The sequence below is a fragment of the Lathamus discolor genome, chromosome 6 (assembly GCF_037157495.1).
Source record: "Lathamus discolor isolate bLatDis1 chromosome 6, bLatDis1.hap1, whole genome shotgun sequence".
Taxonomy (NCBI): Eukaryota; Metazoa; Chordata; class Aves; order Psittaciformes; family Psittacidae; genus Lathamus; species Lathamus discolor.
Genome location: NC_088889.1, coordinates 15,110,004 through 15,134,166, shown reverse-complemented (window position 1 = coordinate 15,134,166; position 24,163 = coordinate 15,110,004). Strand labels below are relative to the sequence as shown.

Sequence of the window (24,163 nt, the reverse complement as noted above, 5' to 3'; positions counted from 1 at the left end):
GGCATGAACTGAAAGCTAAGGATGTTTAAGGTTTAAAACACTTTATTGAGCAGCCTTTCACCTCTTCTCATAATGTTCTGTCCTTGCAGAGGTCTCCGCAGCTGGGTGGGTGATTTAAGATGCCTCTTGCATTTGCAGGACTGTCTGAACAGCTTTTCAAGGGGAACATCAAGCTCGCTCAGTGGGTTTTGCTGTACAATGTTTCCTCAGCATCACCAGTGCCACATCTCTGGCTCTTGACACAGTTTTGGGAGGCAAATGCAAAACCAGGTTCTTCCTCCAAAAACACAATCACAGCCAGATCCCCCAGCTCTCCCAGGCTCCAGCAGCTGAGGTTTCGGTTCAGGCTGCACTGGGAGGTGGAGGAAGCTGGGAGCAGTGATTATTTTTGATGCTGGGAAGGAAGCGCTGTGCTTCCCTTTCCCGTGGGTGCTGCTGCCAGGGTTGAGCTCCTGGAACTCCCAGTCCCCCACCGTGCTCCAGCTGATGCTGTTGGCTCCAGCCTCCACATCTCCGCAGCCTTCACCTGGAAGGTTTCTTGCCTGGAAGGGCGGCATCAGTAGCAATGGTTTGCTGTGACCGTAGCAAATGCGTGCAGCTCATGTTCAGGATCCCTCTGTGCTCTCCTTTGCCCGAGATGGCCATGGTGGGAGGGTGGGTTTTTGTTGCACTGAGGATGCCTGAATCCCGGTGGTTCTGGTGTTCCTTTCCCCCTGCTGTGCCATTGGCAGGAATCAGCCTGATTTAGACTCATACAGGTGGATTTTCCCACCCCACTGAACAAGCCTGTTTCTTTTGCTATTTGCTTTGATGGAGATGATGACGAATACTTGCCAACTCTGAACATTTCTGCTTCTTTGTATAGCAGCATTGCTGTGGGGATGGTACACTTCACAGCTGGAAACAGCAGATCAGGGATGTGCAAGTTGCATTTAGCAGCTCAGAGGAGCTGTGGATCTTCAGACACATCTGCTGAGCTTTGCACTGTGGCTTTGGACCTGTAGTAATGTTTTGAGTTCAAGGCCTGTGATCTCTTAAATGAGTTTGCAGTGCTCAGAGACTTACCCATGTTCTGGTAACTAAGAAATGACCAGTCCTATGACTGACAATAGTAAATGGGAAAAGACTGAGCCAAAATAATAAGCTTTGTCATAACGCTGCAGCCCCAGCAAATCAGTAACTCGTGAATTGGGACCCTGGTGAAGATTTATAAACCTTTGATCAGATTTAACCAGGCAGTTGGCATTCCCTGGCGTGCAAGGGTTGTTCCAAGCCCTGGGTCACACCGCTGCTTTGCGAAGCACCAAAGGTTTCTTGTCAACATGTTAAACTCAACCTCACGAGTCAGCTTCTAAACATTTGTGAAGCTCTCTTATAAATACCTATATTTATATATATAAATTAGAATATATAATATATAACATATATATGAATATATATTGTATATAATAATATATAATATATATAGTTTCATATATATATATATATATAGTTTCATATATATATGCCTAAACGACCCCATGGGGCAGCCGTAGACCTTTACCTTTCTGGCTATAGCCAACATCTCACTGTTAATTCAAAGTGTTAATTGCTCTCAGGCCAAAAGACGATGCTGTGTGTATTTGTACCATAGCCTGACAGGTTAACCTGCAGCGTGCATTCAAACCCCCTTCTGTTAGGCATAAATGTTAGTGATTCAAAATGCCTTTATTTTTCCTCCCCCCAGAGTGCCAGTTTGTACATTTCAGCGCCAGTTCGTTCAGCTGTTAGGGCATAAGTTGGACTTCATCGCAGAGTCCATTGTAATGATTTCTCAGATTTTTTTAAGCGTAGCCAAGGCTTGTGCAAGTTTGCATGCTTTTCTATATTTGGTTTTGTTTAATTTGATAGTACAAAGCTGTTGAAAAGTCTAGCTGAACATTTCTACTTTCTGGCTGCATGATTCTGCTATTAGACCAGCTTCTGCTGGGTTTTCTCAGTAACATTGAGCTCCAGATCCTGTTTCCAGATAGGGGCAGAAAAAAGTTAGTTTGTCACACTGTTCATGTCTCAATTTTAATTTCAGATGTGGCTTATGGGGAATAATCTTCACGATGTTGGTCCTGGAGTGTGTTCCTCAGTACCTTCAGCCTGTTGGGTGGTGTTTCTGCTGGGGCTTTGTCCCTGGACTCTGTTGGTTTTGCCCCTTGCTTTCGGGCCAGTGCCTTGAGATGCATGAACATCGCTGCCAGAGGATGGAGAAAGGAGCAGTTACAATTGATGTTATCTGGCAGTTTTAATTTGGGGAAAAGTGATGTTTCATATTGGGAATCCAGGATCACAGCAGAAGCTGGAGCTAAAAGCTGAATTACTATATAACCAGCGCTTTAACCCGGGAACTGTTTTGCATTCAAGCTTCTATTTTATTATGAAAATTAAAGTAATCCTCATATAAAGTCCATAAGCTCAAAACTTACTGATAATTCTGTCATTCATGGTGTCATAGAATGGTTTGGGTTTGAAGGGACCTTCAAGATCATCTAGATCCAACCCCACTGCCATGGGCAGGGACACCTTCCACTGCCCCTGTAACTTGTCCTGCAATCTCCTGAGGTTCTCCTGTGCTTGCCCAGATGACATCCCATGGAAACATTTGGTTTGTCCTTTGAAACTGCCCCTTGTCATTATCTTTGGAGATGGAGGGTTTAGGCTAAGCAGAGCTTTGCAAAATGGCTGCAGTGTCTGGATCATTCCCCACACCTTTCCTTCCCTTTCCTCTGTGTGGTGGGGAACATTGCCCCACCATGGTTGGTGGTGGTCAGACTGGGAAATGCTCTGCAGGAGTGGCAGGGTGAGTCTCTTTGGTGAGAACAGGGCGGGTGTTAAATACTCCAGGTGTTAGGGGATATAATACACAGTTGCTGTTTCTTGGAGTTATCACCGTGCTTTGGTTCCCCAAATGCATCCCAACTTGGACATGATCTTCGAAGACCCCATGGTTACGTCCCTGCTGGAAGGAGACATGGCTGTTGGATTTTGCACTCTTGTTCCTTTGAGAAGTAAATTTTAGTTTCATCTGGGAATTTTCCAGCTTTGTTTGTAGAAAGACCTGGAGAAGACACGGTGTTTCTGTTTAATTCTTCTTGCAAGCCTCCTTCTAGTTCTGCTTTCCATGTATGCCGAGGGGGCTGAACTCACGTTTGGGTAGCACATGTGTTCTACATGATGGGGATGAGGAAGGTGTCGGGTTGTTCATGGCCCCCCGGATTCATGCTCCAGCCTCATTGCTGTTGGGCTGAGTGATCTGTGGACACATTGTTTTGCATCCTTATTCCTCTTGAGTTCTTTCCGACTTTTATCTCTGAGCTGGCTTTTAGATGCTATTGAGTAGAAGCAATTATTTGTATCTGAAAAGGGCTGTCGGCACTTTTGGATCAATAGTCGCTTCACAGTTAAATGCATTTAAACTTTTGCTTTTGTCTTTTGAAGGCTAATTCTGGTCCTGTTTTTGACTGGTGAAATGGCTTCTTTGTTCTAGATGTCAAGAAGGACTGGTCGGATCACGCGCTGTGGTGGGAAAAGAAGAAAACTTGGCTCCTTAAAACGCACTGGACGTTGGACAAATATGGGATACAGGCTGATGCCAAGCTCCAGTTCACACCTCAGCACAAGCTGCTTCGCCTGCAGCTGCCCAACATGAAGTATGTCAAGGTGAAAGTCAACTTCTCGGATAGGGTCTTCAAGGCGGTTTCTGACATCTGCAAAACGTTCAGTAAGTAGCAAATGCCGAGAGCCACTGGTGGGGAGGTTGTCGTTTGGTTTGGCTCCTGCCCGTCCTTTGGTGCATGTGCTCATAGATTTACTAATTCACTGGTAATTTGTTGCTTTAAACAGCCACCAATCACTTGGGCATCAAGCAGCTCCAATATCCACTCTTTTCCCCTTGCAGATCTAACTTTTCAAGTGGAAATACTTAAACAATGAGACCAATTGTACTGGAAACGTAAGAAGAAATAGATTTTCTGTGCTGATTTCTGTTCTGTAGTGAGGCTGTTCTTGGTTTTCTCTTAGGTGAGGTGGTAGCAGCCCTGCTTTCTGTAAAGCTGCTGGTGTTGGGTCATAATTTTTTTTCCTGCAAATGTATGTGCTAGATGAAAAACAAACCCTGAAATAGGAAACCTGCCAGCTCCGTGGGTTCTCTTCCAGTGGAAAATCATATTAGATTAAGTGATGATGCTTCACTGTAAAACTGTCTGGTGGAAGGAAGGCACCGAGTCCCTCTTGCTCCTCCCCAACTCTTCTTCACGCTTCTTTCCCTTGTTGAGAAGCCCCAGAAGAAAGGGCGGATTATTTCCTACTAGGTACACAAGGCTTGTCCTCAGCTGCAGCTCTTGCGCATCACTTTGTACCCACCTTCCCATCCCAGAATTTGTTATCCCAAAAGATGGTGCTTCCTTCTTTCCCCCAGAAAACCCAGGAGATAGCAACTGCACTCCAAGGAACTGAAATAAGCTCTGTACCGGTGTCCTTCCTGCTTGCTCCCCTCTGCAAGGAGCCTGCAACCTGACCTCAGCTGTAGTAAATCTATTTCTGCTCTCAAAAAGCAGCTAGGGTTACTCTTGGCTGACCCAGTTGTTTTGTGAGGTGGGAAGAGCTCAGCCGTATGTGCGGTGTTATGGCGTGGCCTCGGGCACATCTGCGGTTAGGTCGGTATATATAGCTGATTACAAATCTTTGCTATTTCTTTCCTGTTTTGTTCTACTGGGGGGGGAGGTAATATAAATATTGGGCAATTTCTCCTTAAAATAGAAAAGGCTTAGCCAGCATTATTTCCCTGTAGATTTTGCTTCCCCTATGCCTCCCATTGCCATTTTTAATGTCATGCCAGACAGAGAAGTCACAGGCGTCTGCCTGGTGCTGATGCATCTTCCCTAGCAGTGACTCACGTCAGGAAGTTCTGATACAATTAATCGCATGCAAGATCTTTCACTGATGCTGCCAAGCAGTCAGAACCTTACATGGGCCTGAAGCAGCTATTTATTCAACGCCCGGGCTCTCAATTTATTTATGAACAAACAGCAGAATAATGCTAATATTTAAAGATGTGGAAGGGGAGAAAGCCGCTGAGGCCTGCTGTGGTAGGAGCTTTCTACAGCAGACCGGGGATGACATCTGCTGAGGGTGATTCTGGCTTTCCTTCCATGGCATCTGACATACTGAAGAAAATGTTCCCCATTTTGGGGAAAGAGGGATTTTTCCTGGAAACTTCACTCTTCTTTTAGCGACTTTTGCCAGCCTGAGCAGTTTGAGGACAGGCAGAACCTACGTGGCCAAATACAGCGATTAAATCTTGTTTAGCCTTAGTCTCCGTTTTTACTGGGCGCCAGATGTTCAGTAGAGCTGTGGGGAAGACGGCCACGTTGGCTTAAAGGCCAGAGGGAAGAGGGGATCGGGATGCAGTGAGTCAGCAGTGCTGGAATTGGAGAGGCTAAAATACTCTTTTCTGCACCTCAGAGGTATTTGGATACCTATGTAACATACAGGTGTCCTGTATTATTATATAGGTGTCCAAATACCACTGTTTATATAGAATATCTAATCTATTTTAACATATATTTAATATGTAATATACAGGTGTATATTATATTTAATATATATAAGTAGGTGTCCAAATGCCTCTGTGGTCCAGGGAAGAGCTTCACGGTGGGAAGACATACAAGACATATACCAGGTTTGGTGTTTATCCCAAAGAGTTTTGGTTGATTTATATACATATAGATATGGTCTTGGATCATATATATGCACATAAATATATATGATATGTATATATCATATGTATACATATATGTATGTATTTGATCCTTGGGGCAAACACTGAATTGCTCCATGCAAATCCCAGTCATGTAGTGCCTGTCCTTTCTTCCTCCACGTGTGACCTTGGCCCTGTACTGTGGGTCAGACACGTCCTCAAGTGCCGGGTCCTGGAGCTGCGCACTGACAGCAGAGGTGAGGCTGATCCCAGCCAGGAGGTCGTGCGCTTGCCAGGCAAGAGGGGCTGCTGCTTTCTACCATGCAGAATCATCCCAGGGTTGTCAGGCTGAATTTGCACAGGGCACTTCATTCCTGGAAGGTGCTGGGGATATCTGCCTGCACCGTGGTGCCTGCTGCAGCTTGGCGAGAATTAGAGCGGCTGTAGGGTGGCGGAGTCATCCCGGCTTGGGGAGCTCATGTTTCCCTGTGTCTCAACGCAGCCCTCTCTTGGAGTCGCGCAGTCTGTGCTGTAACACCTTCCCAGCCCGTTTCCCTGTGTTTTTCTCCCGAGATTAGTGTTTATTCTGTGCCATTTTTCTCCATTATCTTTTCTTGCCCTCCACAGCATCTCTGCACAGGATGACTGCAGAGAGCACTCGTACTCTGTATTAATCATGCTAAGAGGAAAAATGAGTAGATGTTTTGAAGTAGAAGGGGAAAGAAGTAGTCCTTGCTCTAACAGCATAGCTCTTGTCTCTGCAAATCCATTGATATCTAAAGTTAGGGTCCAGTGTGGCCTGGACCAACGTCCAGCTGACAAACTACTCGTGAGTTGCTTATATTTTGGCTGTAACTGTTTGCTGTCTGTGCCCTCGAAGCATTTCATTACACACTTCAGTGATTTTAGCATATGGCATGATTAATGAGTAATTTAAGTAATTCCTCGCGTTGCCAGCACTCTAGCTGGTTGCATTTATAAAATGCTCTGTACGCAAGCAGGAGCACACTTGGGTGAATTATTTAGGGTCTTGCCTTTTCTTATATTCCTTTTAAACTGTACCTGGAGCTGACAGCGCTGCAGGGTGTGGTTGCCTCTTAAAGCAGAGGCTCTGTTCTTGTGCGGACTGAAGTTGCTGCGAAGGGCAGCTCTCGCCGCCGGCCGGGCTGCAGCTCCTGGGGGCCAGCCTGGAGGTGGTGTGGGAAGATGCTGGTGCCGCACACACATCCCTCGCTTTCTTGGAGGTCGTGCGAAGCCGGAAGAAAACACAGTCTCATTCCCAGTCGCTGGATTGCAGCCCCTCACTTCCCACAGCAACCGGTCGGGAGGGTTAATGGCGCGGATTGAGCCTGCCTGCGGTAGGAGCGGGCAGGAGAAGAGGAGCATGGTGGTGGATGGGATGGGCAGCCCTCACCCAAAGGGTGGCCTGGAAGCCTGCCCGGGAGCGGCTGCTGGCAGGCGGCTCCAGCCTGAAGGGCCAGCTTTGATCTGCAATTAAAGACCAGAGAAAGAGAAAGTAAAACTTCGCTTTCTCTTTTTTTTCCTGAAGCAGCGTGGATTTGTGCTGCCTGCCTGTCCGGCAGCAGGGCACGGAGGTTGGGATGGGGGCTGCCTGTGGGGTCCTGCATGCCCCCTTCCTCTTAGTGGACAGCCTATCAAATACGTAAGTCCCATTTCATTGGTGTGGGTAGGAATATCCTCATTGGAAAGCAGGATTTGGGAAGACTCCATTGCAGACTCCTGCTACCCCATCTTCCTACTTAACAATGAACAGAAGAATCCTCTTCCACAATGGCTTCATTTTTGTCCAGGACAGCGGATGCCTTGCATCTGCTTATGCCCTTAAGCTGCTTCCTCACAGCATCCCCCTTTCTCCTGCTGCTGCCGCCTGTATTTTTTTCCATGTGTGCTGGGAGCAGTGGGGGACCCCAGGCAGGATCTGCTGCTGCTGTGTGGGCACGTGGGAGAGGAAAAGCAAACAGCGAGATGCGAGTGTGAAGGTTTTTTCCCATGCCTCGGCGTTTCCTGCCCCAGTGATGTTGCTTCTCATGGGGAAACAGCGTATGTTGCAGAGCCGCAGGGCAAGGGGAGATGCTGCGATGGTGTGAAAGCGTGCATCCTTCTCCTCCTCTTCTGGCTTGTGAAGTTTTGGGACCTGTGCTGCCCTCCAGACTGAGCGGAGGAGCAGGGATCATTCCAGTTGATGCTGGTTGGAGCTGGGAGCACCAGGAGGAGGATGTGGTGCCAGAGCTGGGAGGAGGCAGCTCTGGGAGGAAGCGCTCCAGAATTCATGACTGCTCCCTCCCTTACCCACCCTGAGGCTGTGCAAGATGAAGAAATTCACTTCAGGTCATTTTGGTTTCTTCCCCCGAGGGCTGGGAGGGCATCACACCCAGCTCCTGCCTCATAGTTAATACCTGATTTGGAAAACGAAGTCTGGAGAGCATCCTGTGCTGAGCAGCAAAAGTTTCCATGTCCGCATCCCATCTCACTCCAGTCCCCAGCTCCCTGGGGGCGAGGGACACTGAGAAATTGGGACCACTTTTGCACAGGGTAAGGGTGGTCCCATCCTGGGGAGCTTGTGGGGCTGGGGGATGAGGGATGGGATATGGAGAGTCCCATGGGGTCAGTGGGCTACTTCCCCTCACCTCTTCTGCCCCAAAATAACACAGTGCCCAGGACTGCATGACTGAGCGGAAGGCAAAAGCCGATCTTCCTTGCTTCACCCTCCAGCCACTGGATGCAACCTGAGACGAGGTGACAGAGGTGGCATTTGAGAGGTGTGATGCAAGCCCAGCCTGAGCAAGGTGGCACTGTCCAGCAGTCTGGATGCTGCATATGACCCTACCTTGTTTTTTCTTTATGAACGGTCTCCACTCCGGTACAGAACGTCCTCTGACTTCTGAAGTATTTGTAGTATTTCCACGCCCTCCGTTGCCAAAAAAATTTCTATTAAAAGCCACTCTTTTTTTTTTTTTCTTTCATTTTTTTTTTTCTGAAGCTGGAACCCTTTGGTAGTCTGACATGCTCAGAGTTCCCAGGGCTTTGCCCATGCCCATTAGCACATGGAGCCACGGCCCAGGCACGGTTCCTTTCTGGGAGTCTGGACCATTGTGAACCTCTCCAGAACGTTTTGTCTTCCTTCACACCCTCACTGGTAAATAAAGTAGCAGTTTTCCTAAAATAATAGAGCTGAGACAGAGTCCTGGTAGGTGTATGCGAGCATCTCGGGGGTATTTGTGGGGTGACAACAGCATCTCATGATACAGTCTCCGGATGCTCAGTAGCATCACAAAGATGCTTGGAGATGGCGTTTGTATCCTGGCGTGGAGACAGACCCAGTGAAAATCCAGGGAAGGGTTTGCTGTGTTTTGCTACCACGAGCAGAGAGGTTTGGCAGTAGTGCAGCTATTTCTAAATATGTCTAGGGGATGGGTGTGGAAGGAAATCTTACCATTTAGAGTGTCGGCCAAATTGCAGTGTACTCAGCTTTTTAAATTGCGAGGCCCAAGTGTACTGCTGCCAGCTTCTTCATTTCACTGTGTTCCTCTTATTGCTTGCCTGTATTCAACTGCAGTTGTTGTGTAGGATCCAGACGAACGCCAGCAACTGAAATGAGGGAAATAACGAGATTTCATTGCAAAGTGTCTAAAATGGAAGAAGATATTCCCCTTTCTCCCCCATCCCCAGACCGGTCTGTGTCTGCCTGTTGAGTAGCATCAGGTTGTATGTCACTGTGTGAGTCAGTGAATTTTTTCATCCTTACTCTGCTGTTGACAGAGACCCTTTAAATAGCCTTTCATCCTGAAGACATTAGGAAATGCTGACAAATCCAGTGCCACCGCCTTCCTTAAGATTATTCTGTTTGCTCTTTATGGTCTGAAGCAGGGGTGTAAGTGGAGTTTTTCTCTTGTTTTGTGGTGCTTAATTTAATTGACTTTAGCTGAAGTTCAGACACTTCAGGGGCAAGGCTGGAAGTGCTGTCTGTGCTCTGAGAGGCATCCAGATAACCGGAGTCTGGGGATCTCGTCCCACTTGTGGAAAAAACCATCCAGACATTCAACATTTGTTTGCTCTGTCTCTCCAATGGCCTTTTTTATTAGCCTTGCAGTAGCGCTTGGCTCCATCACCACTGCCTGCCTCCTCTTCCTCCTCCTGCGTCCCTTCTGGCTGATGGTGCCTGATTTCGGCTCTGGGTACCACTCGCGCAGATGGTGTTTACAAGAGGCAGTCCACCACTGCATACCCCACTGACCTTGTTTCTCAGGTGGCTTTGCAGATTGTCACTCTGGTGACAAGTCAATACGTCAACAGGCACACTTGGGTTTTTCCACACTGAATTTGGGAAAGCCCCTGCCAGCGTCAGCCCCAGCTTGGTCTGCGGCCATGGCACTTGATGGGCATCTCAGGAGGCTTTGTGGGATGTCCTGACGTAGCTGCATCGCCCCAGGCAGCAAGTGGAGAACTTGGCTTTTACCCAAAGAAGTGTTTAAGCACCTAGGCAGCTGAGGAACCCATAACAAAATGTTCTGAATGTAGGCAGGTGTACAAACCTAGTAACTGTGCTGAGGGGTGAGGAGCTGCTCCACCATTAATCACATACTGCCCAGTGTCCAGTACAACCGTAGTCTTCTCTCCAGGCACTTCAGAAGTTATACAAAGTCTTTTGGCTTTTTTTTTTGCTTCTGGTCTGTTTTGCAGAACTTTATCTGGAGTGTATTTATGTTGAAGATAAGTCAGAAACTTAATTCTGTGAACTTAAACCATGAAACACGATCCACAGAATTCACTCATTCCAAACAAAAATACCTTTTTTTTTTTTTTTTTTACTTTTTAAGCCTGAAATGGGGTTTGAGGTCTCATTTTTCTAAGAATCGTCATGGCGGTGTGCAAAGGCTGTAATTTGTATGAGTCATTGCTTTGAGTCCATGGTGATCCAGTGCAGAGATATCCCACTTCAAAACACATTTCTTGATGGAGAGTAGCTGGATCAACATTAAAGAGAGGATTTCCCCTAAATCCTGTCTGTGCTACAAGTAAAATTATGGAGTTTGTATGATTCAAGAGCTAATGAGGCAAACCAGGCTTCTGGCCTTCTAAGGGAACCATAAATCATGTGGAAAAAAACATAGAATCATAGAATAGTTAGGGTTGGAAAGGACATTAAGATCATTTAGTTCCAACCCCCCTGCCATGGGCAGGGGCATCTCACACTAAACCGTGTCCCCGGACCCTTTGGCGTGCTGCTTGGCAGCATCTGGGGACCCCCCATCTTGGACAGGGACAAAGCAGCAAAATCATCCCTTCTTCCATGCTGAGACATGTGGATTTTAGTCCAGTCTCTGACCACAACTGCTTTCCCATGACAATACACCTTGATGGTTAAAGATGCAGCAGCTGCAAGATTAACTTGGTGGATTTAGTGTAAAAGAGCATAAATTGTGAATTTTACACCCTGTAAGGGAGATTGGGTTTTTCAAGCCAGTTTTCTGGGTGCAGGCAGTTTGATGTCCTGTGAAGAAGGTGGATTTCATCCCAGCCCTGCTATTTGCCACTGGGTAGGAGATAAATGGGCACAGCTGGTCTGGGTGAGCTATGGTTACACAAGGAAAAAAGGCCAAGGATTTGCTTTCAGTGGGAGGCAGCACAGGCACAAGTAGGCTCCATGCTGGCAAATGGGACAGAAGATGCTGTCAGGGAGTAAAATAGCTTCAGCCAACAGCTCAAAAATGTTCTTTTGGAGGTTGAAAGCTGCCTTGCCAGTCACATTTTTTAAATGCCTCCCATGAAATGCTTGTATGTGTGCTCCTCTCGGCAAAGGGCATTGCCTTCACTTGATGGAATCGTAGTCACAGAACGGTTTGGGTTGGAAGGGATATTTAAAGGTCACCTAGTCCAACCGCTGCTGCAGTGAGCAGGGACGTCTTTGACTAGATCAGGTTGCTCAAAGCCCCGTCCAACCTGACTGTGAATATTTCCAGGGATGGGGCATGTGCCACATCTCCAGCCAACAAATCCCCTAAATTTGACAAAACCTTTCTGCTAGGACATGGACATGGAGCTGCAGCAGTTATGGCTCAGGCACAGCTGCAGCTGGTTCAGCGTGGGCTGGAGATGTCAAAATACAAACAGTTCTTGCTTGAATACAGCTGAAAGATGGTTTGGGACCAGTTTTTGGTCGGTGCGCTCCCCTCCATACAGAGCGTGCTGCATATTGTTGCAGATGGTCTCTGCTAGCAGCTACCACCAGCATCGCTGGGGATGCTTGGTAAGAGGCTGGGTAGATGGGTTTTCACACGCTTACACAATAAATGGAAATGAAATGCTAAAAGGATCATTTACTGTAAATTCTAGTAGATGTTGCCAATGCCATCTGTATCATGTGTACAGACAAGGAATCTCTTCTAAGCAAACGCAGCCCCGACCAACGCATCAATTGAAGAGTCAACGCATTAGCCTTGTTCAGAAGGTCACTTCTCCTGGTCCACTGACTTTTCACTGACCCTTTTCCCTTCTAAGTGACCATTGTTGGGAGCAGCCTGGCTTCAGCTGAAAATGTGGATGAAACAGAGGATTTCAAGTGGGAATTTGGGCTGAAGTCAAACCCTAGGGAGATATTTTACCCCTGGTGAACAACTCCAGATGGGCTCATCCAGGTGCCCTGGAACTTAGTGAAAAACACAAACCTATATAAAGGACTTTATGTTTTTTGTGTGTCACTTGGATACTCTAGGGATCTTACTCTTGCTCTTATGGTCAGGAAATGGCCTTGGGCCTGGGAGCAGTTCCTTGTCCCAGTTTCCAGTTAACTGGAGCCCTACCATCTGCAAGCCCTTCCACCCTGGGATAGGCTCTGCTTTAGCTACAGTAGCTAAACACCACGTTTGCCAAGCATGGCTCTATTCAAAACATGCTGTAAGACCCTTTGTACACTTATTAATCATGAGCAACAGCAAACATGTTTTTCGCCAGCATTTTACTGAAAGATTGAAATGTGAAAAGATGCTTCTCGCTTCTAATTCTGGGGTGGGAAATACAAACATCGCGCTCTTGCTGCTGTTCTGCTCGCTTCTTAGCACAGCAGGCTTTGGTTTTAATTTCCCCCGCAACCTTCAGTTGGCTTCAGCGGGTTTGTAAAGTCTCAGAGATGATGGTACATCCAGCACACTGCTGCTTGGGAGAAACCTACAGCTTATCAAGGGGAAACGGGGAGCAGGGATCCTCCGGCATCACAAGAATGCCTCTGCCTTTGCCATACCCTATGGCCATGCGCTGTTTTGAAGCAGCTGCCGAAAACTTGCCTGTATCCTTTGTAATCCAACGATAGCGTCATGAACAACTGAGGGACTGTAAAAAATTGCTTTGATATCAGATGGTCAAGCTTTGGGCCGTCTCCAAGAGATTGCTTTCAGGAGCCAAGCTTGGCTCAGAGCCCTTCTCTTGGCCTCTCTGAATGGTTTCAGCTGAGAAGCTGCATCAGTTGCTAATGCACCATAAATAAACATCAGAGTTTAAACCTTGCTAGCAAAATACCAGGGGAACTCCTCATTTTAGGCTGTGCTGCGTGTTGTCCCTTGCGCATGACTCTGGTTGTCCCAGCACATCTTTTCTCCATGAGGTAAGCTGGCTGGGATAAGTGGGAATGCGAATAGCTGTCTGGATTCATACTCTAGGTATTTATTGCTAGAAATGGTCAAAAAATTGTGCACTGAAACTAATGGTTGGTTGGTGGGTGCAGGGCCGGAGCTTAGCATGATAATGTGTATGTGGTAATAATAAATCAGTGTTAAAGCTGAAATTAAATCTTACATATAAAAATAAATATAAAAATGTATTATAAATAAGTATAATTGTATAAATAAAGATAAAGCTTAAATTAAAGCTGTGCTAGATGATGGTTTGGGATGGGACACCCACCATATCAGTAGTGATTAAATCCAGAAGTGCCCAACCTCTGGATTAGGGAATGCTGGGGCTAGTGGGATCCATCCCTGGAGGTCACCTAAAATCAAGTCCCCAGATGTGACAGGCATGGCAGGGTTTGTGATGCCGCACAAGCTGTTATTTAAAATAGGGTCGGGGTGGAGAGGAGGAGGAAACGGGAAAAGCAGACCTGAAATAACAGGTTGTTATGGTTGTTATTTCAAATAGCATCGCAGGGAGGCTGTCGTGGCATCCGTTCTGGTTAATGGGCTCACAGTGTGTCCCTGGATGGGGCGAGGAGGGAGCAGAGCTTGCTTCCAGCCTGGTGTTTCCACGCTTACTTGCAGTAAGGAAGATGCTGGTGCAGGCAGACGCATCTGCTGCGGGGATGTGTCCTGCTCGAGCCACGTGCTGGGGATGAATTCCGAGCCACGTGCTGGGGATGAATTCCAGTTAGAATCCCGCCCCGGAGAGTGTGCGGCAAACTCCCACTGCTGCCAGAGCAGTGGGGAGATGGGACCCCTGTAACTTCTGCTCATTGGTATAATGACTTACTGTCTTGTTCAGCTTTCCTCTTGGTGGGAAGACAGAGCCTGGCTGCAGCGCAGCCAGCTCCCCTTCCTCTGTCTCCTCGCCTCCATTGCAGCTACAGCTTCAGGCTTCAATGTACAGCGGGGATGGGACCAGGGGCTGCTTTCCTTAGGGCATCTCAGAGGCAAAACTTTGCACATCTCTGTGCATCTGGGCATTTTCAGGTGATACATGCAATAAACAAGAGCTAGAAACAACACGGGGGCTTGACCATGGACAGCCACCTGCAGAGGACAGCTCTGAAACTACTTTCCAGGCTCAAGCATGATCCATTATCTCCTTTTTTCCAATCCAAGTGTATTTCAGAGCTCTCCAACCTTTTTGCAGGCTTTCATCGTTGCAGCAGGATGGCTTCATGCCCAGGTGAATGCTTTTCCAGGTCAGTTGCCACATATCGACTGAGGACAGTTTAGAGTAAAATGGAGGATGGTTTTTCTCCCCTCTTGGTCTTTGTAGCGCTGGTGAGGGGCTCCTGGCTCCCACCCAGTCCCTCGGTGGTTTCAGTGGTATGATGAACAGTGGGCTCTGCTTTCCCAGAAAACTCCTTCCTGCTTGGAAGTGACTGCAGCAGGCAGAAGCAAACGCAAAGCACTGCCACAGTGGGAAATGGCCCTAAAATCCTCACTTTCATTACGCCCCTATAGCCCCGTGGCTTAAAACACAAACACTCTGTGACACTCCTCAATTACATGGTTTTAAAATTATTCAGGCTGGTTCTGGACAGGGAAGTGGGGGAGGTTTGCTGTGAAAAAGAAACACTTTGGCCAAGAGAAGAGCTTCAGAGCAGCCCTGTGGAGAAGGACTTGGGGGTGCTGGTCGATGAGAAAATGAACATGAGCCGGCTGCAGTGTGCGCTCGCAGCCCAGAAAGCCAACCGTATCCTGGGCTGCATCAAAAGGAGCGTGACCAGCAGGTCGAAGGAGGTGATCCTGCCCCTCTACTCTGCTCTTGTGAGACCTCACCTGGAGTATTGTGTGCAGTTCTGGTGTCCTCAACATAAAAAGGACATGGAACTGCTGGAACAAGTCCAGAGGAGGGCCATGAGGATGATCAGGGGACTGGAGCATCTCCCATATGAAGACAGGCTGAGAAAGTTGGGGCTGTTCAGCCTGGAGAAGAGAAGGCTGCGTGGAGACCTCATAGCAGCCTTCCAGTATCTGAAGGGGGCCTATAGGGATGCTGGGGAGGGACTCTTCGTCAGGGACTGTAGTGACAGGACAAGGGGTAACGGGTTAAAACTTAAACAGGGGAAGTTTAGATTGGATATAAGGAGGAAATTCTTTCCTGTTAGGGTGGTGAGGCACTGGAATGGGTTGCCCAGGGAAGCTGTGAGTGCTCCATCCCTGGCAGTGTTCAAGGCCAGGCTGGACAGAGCCTTGGGTGGGATGGTTTGGTGTGAGGTGTCCCTGCCCATGGCAGGGGGTTGGAACTTGATGATCTTAAGGCCCTTTCCAACCCTAACTATTCTGAGATTCTGTGATTCTGAGATCTCTTTACAAAGTGGGTGTCTTAACTGTAGGCTCTAAAATTTCCAGTCTTATAAGTAAATGAATGGCTTAATTCTTGTATTGCTCGTATGGAAGTGAGAGTACCTGGCCTGTTACCTAGGTGCCTAAATAGGGATATACATGCTGAATTATGTTTGTGTTTGTATTTGAGTTTGCATTTATGGTTATGCTGATGGGTGTGAATGGTGCTATGCTCTGTCACTGGGTCTAGCAGTGCTTGTATTTCTATTTGAGTGGCTGTCCCTGGGAAGTTGTGCATTTTACCCAAATGCTGTGTTACCTTTCTAGCCAAGGACAGTGCTTTTTTCCAACATGCTTGCAGGAAAAATGTTCTCAACTTGATTTTTAACGGTTGCAAAGCAGGAAAATCGGCTGAGAAAGATACTGCACGTTACTGTATGTTGTTCCTAAAGGAAGGATAACTCTTCCCCCCCCCGCCTCTTTTTTTCCCCATCTTCCCTTTGTAAAAGTGGTCCATTTCCTTCCCAGACATCAGGCATCCGGAAGAGCTCTCCCTTTTGAGGAAACCCAGAGATCCATCAAAGAAAAAAAAGAAGAAGCTGGATGATCAGTGTGAAGACGACGCCTTTGAGCTGGAGGGTCCGCTGATCACGCCGGGGTCTGGTGAGCTGGGGCTTGCTTTGTGAGGATGGGCTTGCAGGGAAGGGGTCAGCAGGAGTCAAAAAGATGATAAAATGGGGGAGGGAGGTGACATAGCGGTGTCAGTCTGGCCTAATTCCTTAAGGTCTGTGCAAGAAACAGACCCCAGATAAATTCCACGAGTGATCCAGGGCTGCAGCACTCGGTCACAGTCGCACAGATGCATGCCTGAAGCTGTCACGCCTATAGGGGAGCAGAGCAACACCAGACTTTATAAAATAAAACAGAAACCAAGTGTGACCACTTTAGCACTCGGATTGTGTTACTAAAAGGTTTTCTTACCCTGTTAAGAAAGGAGTTAAATGGAAAATCGTTCCTAATGTCAAATTCCAGGTGTGTTTTAGGCAGTACCACTGTTCTACTCCTGATTTATAGCCCAGCAAGCCTAGTATTTTATTAATTAGTGTTCCTCTGTGTTAGGGGTATAGTTATAGATTGTAATGCTAAAAAAAGAACACCCAACTTTTATTGCTAGGGGAGTATCTTGCCAGTGTGGCTAACAGAACCAGAGCAGCATTGGCAAGAGAATTGCTAACACAGTAGCCTCGCTGATGGAGTAACATCTCTTGCCACATTCAGCAAACTGATGCAGGGAGGTTTGCAAGCAGAGGGTTTTTTCAGCTCTGCCCCACAGCTGCTGGAGGTCTGGTGTCTGAAGGCAAATGGCAGGAGCGAAAACCATTAAGTTGGTCAAGTGGGAGCAGTTCAGCCCAAATGGCCTTGCAGAGAAAGCCACAGTGATGCACGGTGCCAGGCGGAAGAGATGTGTCTGGCTGCCGAAGATCTTGGTTTTAAATGCGGTGATGAGGGGGAAACAGGGCAGCAATCATTAAAAAAAGAAAAAAGAAATATCTTGGAATTCAGTAAACTTCTATTAATTTATCTTAAATTAACTGAAGTAAAAGTGAAGGTCATGCAGTGTGGTCAGTGCCACTGGTGGCTCTGGGCTTGCAAGCAAAAAGGCACGAATGAAGGTGATGGTGCCCTGGAGCTGCTGAGCCACAGGCTCCAGAGCAAGCCATCAGCACAGGTTTGTGGCGAGGGAAAAATAATCCATCTTTTGCTCTGGTCTTGTTCTTTCTTCTCTCCCACTGCTGGCTCAGGGAGTTTTCCCTGCATTAGGCAAGGCTCCAGCCAATTTTCATTTTCATTTGGCATTTGCATCTTAAAAGTCCATAATTAGTCATTCCAAAAGTCAATGTTGGCAGAGAGCATCTCCATTAGATTAATAGGAAATACTTGGCCTGCTTTGGGGGGAAATGCACATAAAAGATAGGGTTTTATTTTAATTCTTTATTGGTCTCTCAGCAAGTCACTTTGAGCTGTCTTGGTGGTTTTGCTCTCCTTGTGAATGAAATTATTTTTGCTGTAGGGTTAATTATTGCAGCTACCTGCCATGTTGAGGTGCCAGTAATTAAAAGGCATGGTTTTAATCTGAGTAAATTGTTTCTAGCATTGTTCCAACATTAATTTGCGTGCTGAATGCTTCTGTAAAATGAGTTTTATTTCAAGATCTGCTGTTTCAGTGCCTGTAGATGTAAACAGGCATGTTTTGTCACTGAGCACCTCCTATCTGGCAATGAAACCATTTAAATCACTGCAAGCAAAGCTGTCAATAAACCCACAGTAAATGTTGCCCAACACTTTCCATTAGAAGACCTGTATTCACTTGTTTACAAGTTAGCCAAACTTAGAGCTATGTCAACTAGAACTTCCCATTACATTGTCTGCCTTGGGCACATTTTTTAAGAGAAGCTTATTTTGAGATATTTCAGATGTTTGGAGAAGGTGATGAGGAGAACATCCGAGGAGAAGTTTTGCTGCTCTGGAGCAGACACTTGATTGAAGGAATGTGGGAAGATGTCCATGGGCAAATCTGCCCACTCTGGGGCAAGAAGTGAGCTTTTCTTTTGTTGGTCCAGTTTGTGCTCAGCCCTGTCTACTTGGGCCACAGGAAGGTTGAGGCAGGCACAGTGCAAGGGCAGATGGAGAGGAGGCAAGAGCATCTTTCAGGAAGCGATTTATGGGTGGTGATGGTGGTTTATTGCTGGTTCTTGTTGGACTGCTCTGCTCTGGTGTCCGTGGGGAGAGCAAGTTTCCACTGCTTTTATAATCTTAGAATCACAGAGTATTTCAACTTGGAAGGGACCATAAGGATCACTGAGTCCAACTCCCAAAGTATAAGTATCCGGTATTAGTACCTGGCAAGTCACCTTGGCCTTCTCCTTACAAGTGTGAAGCTTGAAGGCAGATACCTTCAATCCCTTGACCATTCCTCCTGCTTTTTCGCTCGTGTCTGGTTTGCTGGGTCTGTCTTGATGGCAGGTACCCACAGTGCTTACTGGTCCCCCACATCATTAATCCAGGCTGGGATGCCAGCAAAACTAGCAAGAGCATTAAAAGCTTCCTGGTGATTTTCTTGTTTGGTGCAACGGACAGCTTTCACTTACATTTTCCATCCTGTCAGACAATTCAGAATCATGTTTCTATGTTAAGTTTCCTTTCAAAGATGTTGGCTGTTATTGGTGTGATGCTGCTGATTTGATCTGTTCTTTTTGTTCCTTGAGATACCCATCACAAAAAATGAGAGTTTGGAAATGTTTTTCTGTTGTTTTGGTCTTAGACTTTCCCAGATGTCTAGCCTGACTTTCTGTCATCCCTTGTAGGGAGGAGGGATTGTTTGGAGTGAGGAGCTGGAGGATGGCCCAAGGTGGTGGTTCAGGGCAGCAGTAGGAGGTGGCACAGAAAACCTGGCTTGTGGCATCTCTACCATGCCACACACCACCTTAAACACCCTTAATAGTGCTCATAGAGGCAGAATTCGGGTGCATCGAATTGCACACCTAGGTAGGCTTCTGATTTAAAAAGGACGCACCTCTTTCCCAAAGAGCCAGTTTATTATTGGTCCTTCTAGGTACTGAAGCTCAGATTTATGCCCAGCAAGCAAATGAAGCTGAGCTCATTGCCCAGTGTACATACACAGTGGAATTACTGACATTAGGATACGGTCGTTGAACCTCCCTAATACTGAAAATCTGGACTTTATATTCTTAACATAAAAATCAGTGAGATGAATAGGGGCTGTTTAGCTCTCAGCTATTCTGGGGTATGAGATACCAAGCTGGTCCACTTTCTTCTCTTCACGTGTGTAATTTCAAAAGGGGGGTATTCTGTCTGCTTTGAGTCTGTACGAGCTGTAAAGCTTCAAAAGGCCGGGAGTAATGTGTGCTTCGGGATCAGTTTGGCACCAGACTGCACCACTTGCTCAGCATATTAATACCAAATTTGTTTGGCCATCTCAGCAAGCTTTTCCGTCCGTGAAATGCTGCATTTCCGTGCCCGGCTGTTTCTTGTATCAGGAATAGAATAATGTGGAGTCACTTGGGTTGCTTTGCCTGCCGAGTCCACCGGTGCTGCTGCAGACACTCCATTTGGACGGTTAAACCTCACCTGTGCTTTCTGCCCTCTTCTGAAAATGGCTATTTTCGCCTTCTGTCCTTCCCTACTCTCCCGGTGACTTTCTCTCGCCTTCTCACTTCCCTCCTTTCTTTCCCTCTCCATAGGCACTGATATTCTTTACATCGGCCCCGTCAAAGGTGAGCTCCACCTCAGTGGAGGACTTTTGCGCTCTGCCTCTGGTCTCTTTGGCTGCGCCCTTAGTTTATTTTCCTGCTCCTCTAAAACTTTTGACTTCCAAAATCTTTAAGCAACAGGTAATGCCGGTAAGTTGGGGGCCCTTTGTGTCCCAGGTGCCATAGAATTGCAGGGGGCAGGAGTTCCTGGTGTGGGAGACCTGCGCCTTTTCCCATGGATTTGGGCTGGAATGAGTTTTCCATCAGTTTTTCTCTTGGAGAAGAGCTGAGAGAGAGGGACAGCTTTTCATGGGAAAACAAGCAGCACAGTGTTTTCCCATTGCGGGAAAAAAAAAAAGAAAAATGATAAAAAAGGGAAGGTTTTTCATCCACTGGCTTCAGTTTTGTGTCTGAGTTGGATTGCTTGGGAGCAGGCAGGGCTTGGCCCTAAGCTAACTCCCAGCTTTTATTCCTCTTGCTGGTAGGAAACATATATTCGAGCCCAGGACTGTATAGCAAAACGATGACGCCGACATACGACGCTCACGACGGCAGTCCCCTGTCCCCCACTTCAGCCTGGTTTGGTGACAGCGCCTTGTCAGAGGGGAACCCGGGCATCCTGGCCGTGAGCCAGCCCGTCACCTCCCCAGAGTCCTTAGCAAAAATGTACAAGCCACAGGCGTTGCTAGATAAAGCCAAAACCAACCAAGGGTGAGTTAAGGATTTGGTTTCCTGCTCTTTTCGTCTCTCTTTTTGGTTCTTTTCCATACGCAGTTTTAAATTGTGCTCTTGAAAGCATCACTGTGACTTCACCAGAGCTCTTCGTGTGTGTGTTACTCCATGTTGACAATTTACAGATGGCTGGATTCATCCCGATCACTTATGGAGCAGGAGGTGAAAGAAAATGAGGCTTTGCTGCTCCGGTTCAAGTACTACAGCTTTTTTGACCTGAATCCAAAGGTACAGAGCTATTTATTTTACTCGCATCTTACAGGCAAAGGCTTTGAGCAAAGGGTGCCTGTATCTCCAGTGTGCTTTTGTTTTGGTAAATCCTCCACTACTTTGAAAATTAATTATGCAGGCAGCAAGCCCAATTTGCATGCTCCCAAGTACCAGTTTGCTAATGCTTAGGTATTGCTAGAGATGCTTAGGGCCACTCTGCTTTAGTGGTAGAGGCTTTTCAGGCTTAGACTGAGGCGTTGCATTGAAGTGAAAGATGAAGTGGTTTGTCTTGAGCTAGGATGATGTGTTTTATAACCAGTCTGTGTTTTGGTGCTGTGCCGTAGTACGACGCGATCAGGATCAACCAGCTGTACGAGCAGTCCAAATGGGCTATTCTGCTGGAGGAGATTGAGTGCACAGAGGAAGAAATGATGATGTTTGCGGCACTGCAGGTAGGAGACAGCCTGGGACGCTTGCAGTTTTGGTTAAACTTGCTTTTGTAGCTTTGCAGATGTCTCTATTAATGAATATTGATTAACACAATAAGTGAAACCTCCTGTAACTGGTGCTCTAAGCCCCACCTTGTCTTTGATGGAGCCTGGCCTTCTCATGCTGGTAGAAGTCAGATCGTTTCCTGTCTCCTGGTCCTCACTTGAGCTTATTAGGCAATTTGAATATTTGCTGCTGCTTACTTCTCATGAAAAGGAATTTGGCCTTCTTTTAACCAAACATGTTCCTGTCTATCTTAACTTTAAGGTCTGCCCTTCTTAAAACCCCCCAGTAAGTACACTAGGTTACTGAACTGTGCATTCTGGCACGCGGCCCCCCCAGCAGCTGGTGATAATCTGTGGGTTTCCCAGAACTATTTGTTTATCTGTTTTATAAAATACTCAGCATGATTTGGCATAAATACTACACCTGCTATTGACTTCTGTAAGATGGATGGCAGACCCTTTACTACGTGTGGTCTGGCACGCCTTGTCGCTGTAGGATGTAGAAATAGCTCCATCAAGAGCAGGGCTCTCTGCTCCTAGGGCCCCTCCAGGGAAAACGAAATGAGTGAGAACAAATACAAAGACTCAGATTACCTCCCTGAACAGTCCAGAGTGGGCTGGGCATGGACCTTCCTGTAGGATTTTGTGGATGTTTTGGTTTTCTGGGATAAAAACAGATGCAATGCATCTTCCCAGACCGGGTGGTGTGGCTGATAGGCCAGAGGGTCAGGCTGCTCCCCAGAGGGACCTTGGCAGGCTGGAGAAACGGGCCAACATGAACCTCATGAAGTTCAAGAAGGGGATGTGCAGAGCCCTGCCCCTGGGGGGAACAACCCCAGGCACCAGTATGTTTTGGGGACTATCCAGCTGGGAAGCAGCTTGGCAGAAAAGGACCTGTGGGTGCTGGTGGGCACCAAGTTGAGTATCAGCCAGCAGTGTGCCCTTGAGGCAAAGATGGTGAATGGTATCCCAGACTGCATTGGACGAAGCACTGATAGCAGGTCAAGGGAGGTGATCATTCCCCTCAGCACTGGTGAAGCCAAACTTAGAGTTCTGGGTCCAGTTCTGGGCTTCTTAGGGCAAGAGAGATAGGGAAACACTGGAGAGAGTCCAGTGAAGGGCCACAAGAATTATCAAGGTCCTGGAGCATCTCTCCTATGAGGAAAGATTGAGAGAGCTGAGACTGTCTCCATCCTTGGAGATACTCAGAAGCCAACTGGACATGGTGTTGGACAGTAGCTGTAGGTGGGGGTAGGACCAGATGACCTCCAGAGCCCCTTCCAACCTCAGCCAATGTGTGATGCTGTGAAAAGAGTAGCTCTGCTCTGCAGGGTCCAGAGCAGTCCTTCAGGGTTTGTACCAACTCCTTGGACTGAAAACAGCCAAGCTGGTCATTCCTGACACAACTGCACTCAGTCTCAGCACTTGCTGGCCTCTGTTTGTGCAGAGGGTACAGCTCCCTTTTTCCACTCTGATTCCCAAACGTGATGGCTGTGTCGTGATGAGCCCATAGCATCCAGCAGATTGCAGGAGCATCCCAATGAAATGCTGTGCCTTGCCTTTCAGTATCACATCAATAAGCTGTCTATTATGTCCTCCGAAAACCACCTGAACAACAGTGACAAAGACGTGGATGAGGTGGATGCTGCGCTCTTGGATCTGGAAATTACTTTGGAGGGTGGCAAAACGTCAACGATCCTGGTAAGGGTTGCAGGACCTGGTGGCAAATGGCTTGTGTGTCCTGTCACCTCACACAAGCAGGAGCAATCATTCCAAGCTGGGAATTCTTCCAGGGATCCTTCCTTTTTTATTTTCTTCCTCTCCTTTTTTTTTTTGTACTTCTGCTCTTACAGCACGAGGAAGTTGCCCACAGCCCAGTGAAGCAACACAAAACATAGACCCCAGTAATATTTTCCTTAAAGTGGTATTTTTGTTAAGTATCCAGGGGTAGTTCTGGTAGGAGGAGACCCTGGGCAGTGTCCAACATGGGGCCAGCACCAAACTGGAGCTCTGCTCTGAGCCCAAGGCAGCATAAGAACCCCTTTGATCAAATGCATGTACTGAACCGAAGGCTTCCTTTAAGCTGTAAAATGGCCTTCTATTTTTCGGGTGTTCACAGTTAATTTAGCAGGGAAAGCCCAGCCTGTCCTGTGCGCCCAGCTCTGCATTGCTGCAAAAGTCAAGTGCAGTATTGCTTTTTTCCTGTTGGGACCATAAGACCAAATGGTGTTGGAGAAATCTTGGAGGAGCTGGGGTCTTACTGACACCCCCTTGCACTAAGTCACTCTCCTTAGTCAAATAATGGAAAACTGAATTAAAATTAATTCGGTTTCTGTTCTCACTGCCGACTTCCCAAATACTGGATTCTTCACACTGAGGTTTCTCTTCCACTGTTTCTAATTCATGGCAAAGTTTTACAGCACCTAAAACAGCTGCTGTGATTTTCAGAAATAACTTACGCTTATGAAGCCCTATTTTTATGGGGCTGGATTTGAGCCTGGAGTGCACTAGGACTATTTCAGAGGATTTCTCGGCTTTTTTTTCTGCTGCACTCTTTTGACACTGGTTTTCCACCTTTAAAAATGTAAAGCCCAAGAACTAAACTGCAGAGAAAGGACTGAGTCCAGTCAGACTTGGCCCAGGACAGCTTTTCCAGGCACTTTGCGCATTTATGTCATCTCTGAGTTTCATTTTAAGTCCTTTCAAACCCTAAAATCCCTGAAATTTTCCAGTCTTACACTTCAT

The 24,163-nt window shown here is 47.1% G+C and overlaps 1 protein-coding gene across 4 annotated transcripts in view; it reads left to right on the top strand.

Moving 5' to 3' along the window:
* Window positions 1-24,163, top strand: part of FERMT2 (FERM domain containing kindlin 2) — a 51,538-nt gene that overhangs the window by 15,470 nt on the left and 11,905 nt on the right. For 2 of the 4 annotated variants that reach the window (XM_065682702.1, XM_065682701.1), the window contains exons 2-8: window positions 3,518-3,751; window positions 16,240-16,374; window positions 19,974-20,006; window positions 20,468-20,693; window positions 20,840-20,942; window positions 21,269-21,376; window positions 22,985-23,119. In XM_065682702.1, coding sequence (XP_065538774.1) covers window positions 3,518-3,751; window positions 16,240-16,374; window positions 19,974-20,006; window positions 20,468-20,693; window positions 20,840-20,942; window positions 21,269-21,376; window positions 22,985-23,119 — 974 coding nt within the window. The remainder of the gene's footprint in view (window positions 1-3,517; window positions 3,752-16,239; window positions 16,375-19,973; window positions 20,007-20,467; window positions 20,694-20,839; window positions 20,943-21,268; window positions 21,377-22,984; window positions 23,120-24,163) is intronic. The other 2 variants (XM_065682704.1, XM_065682703.1) reach the window with 1 other exon arrangement.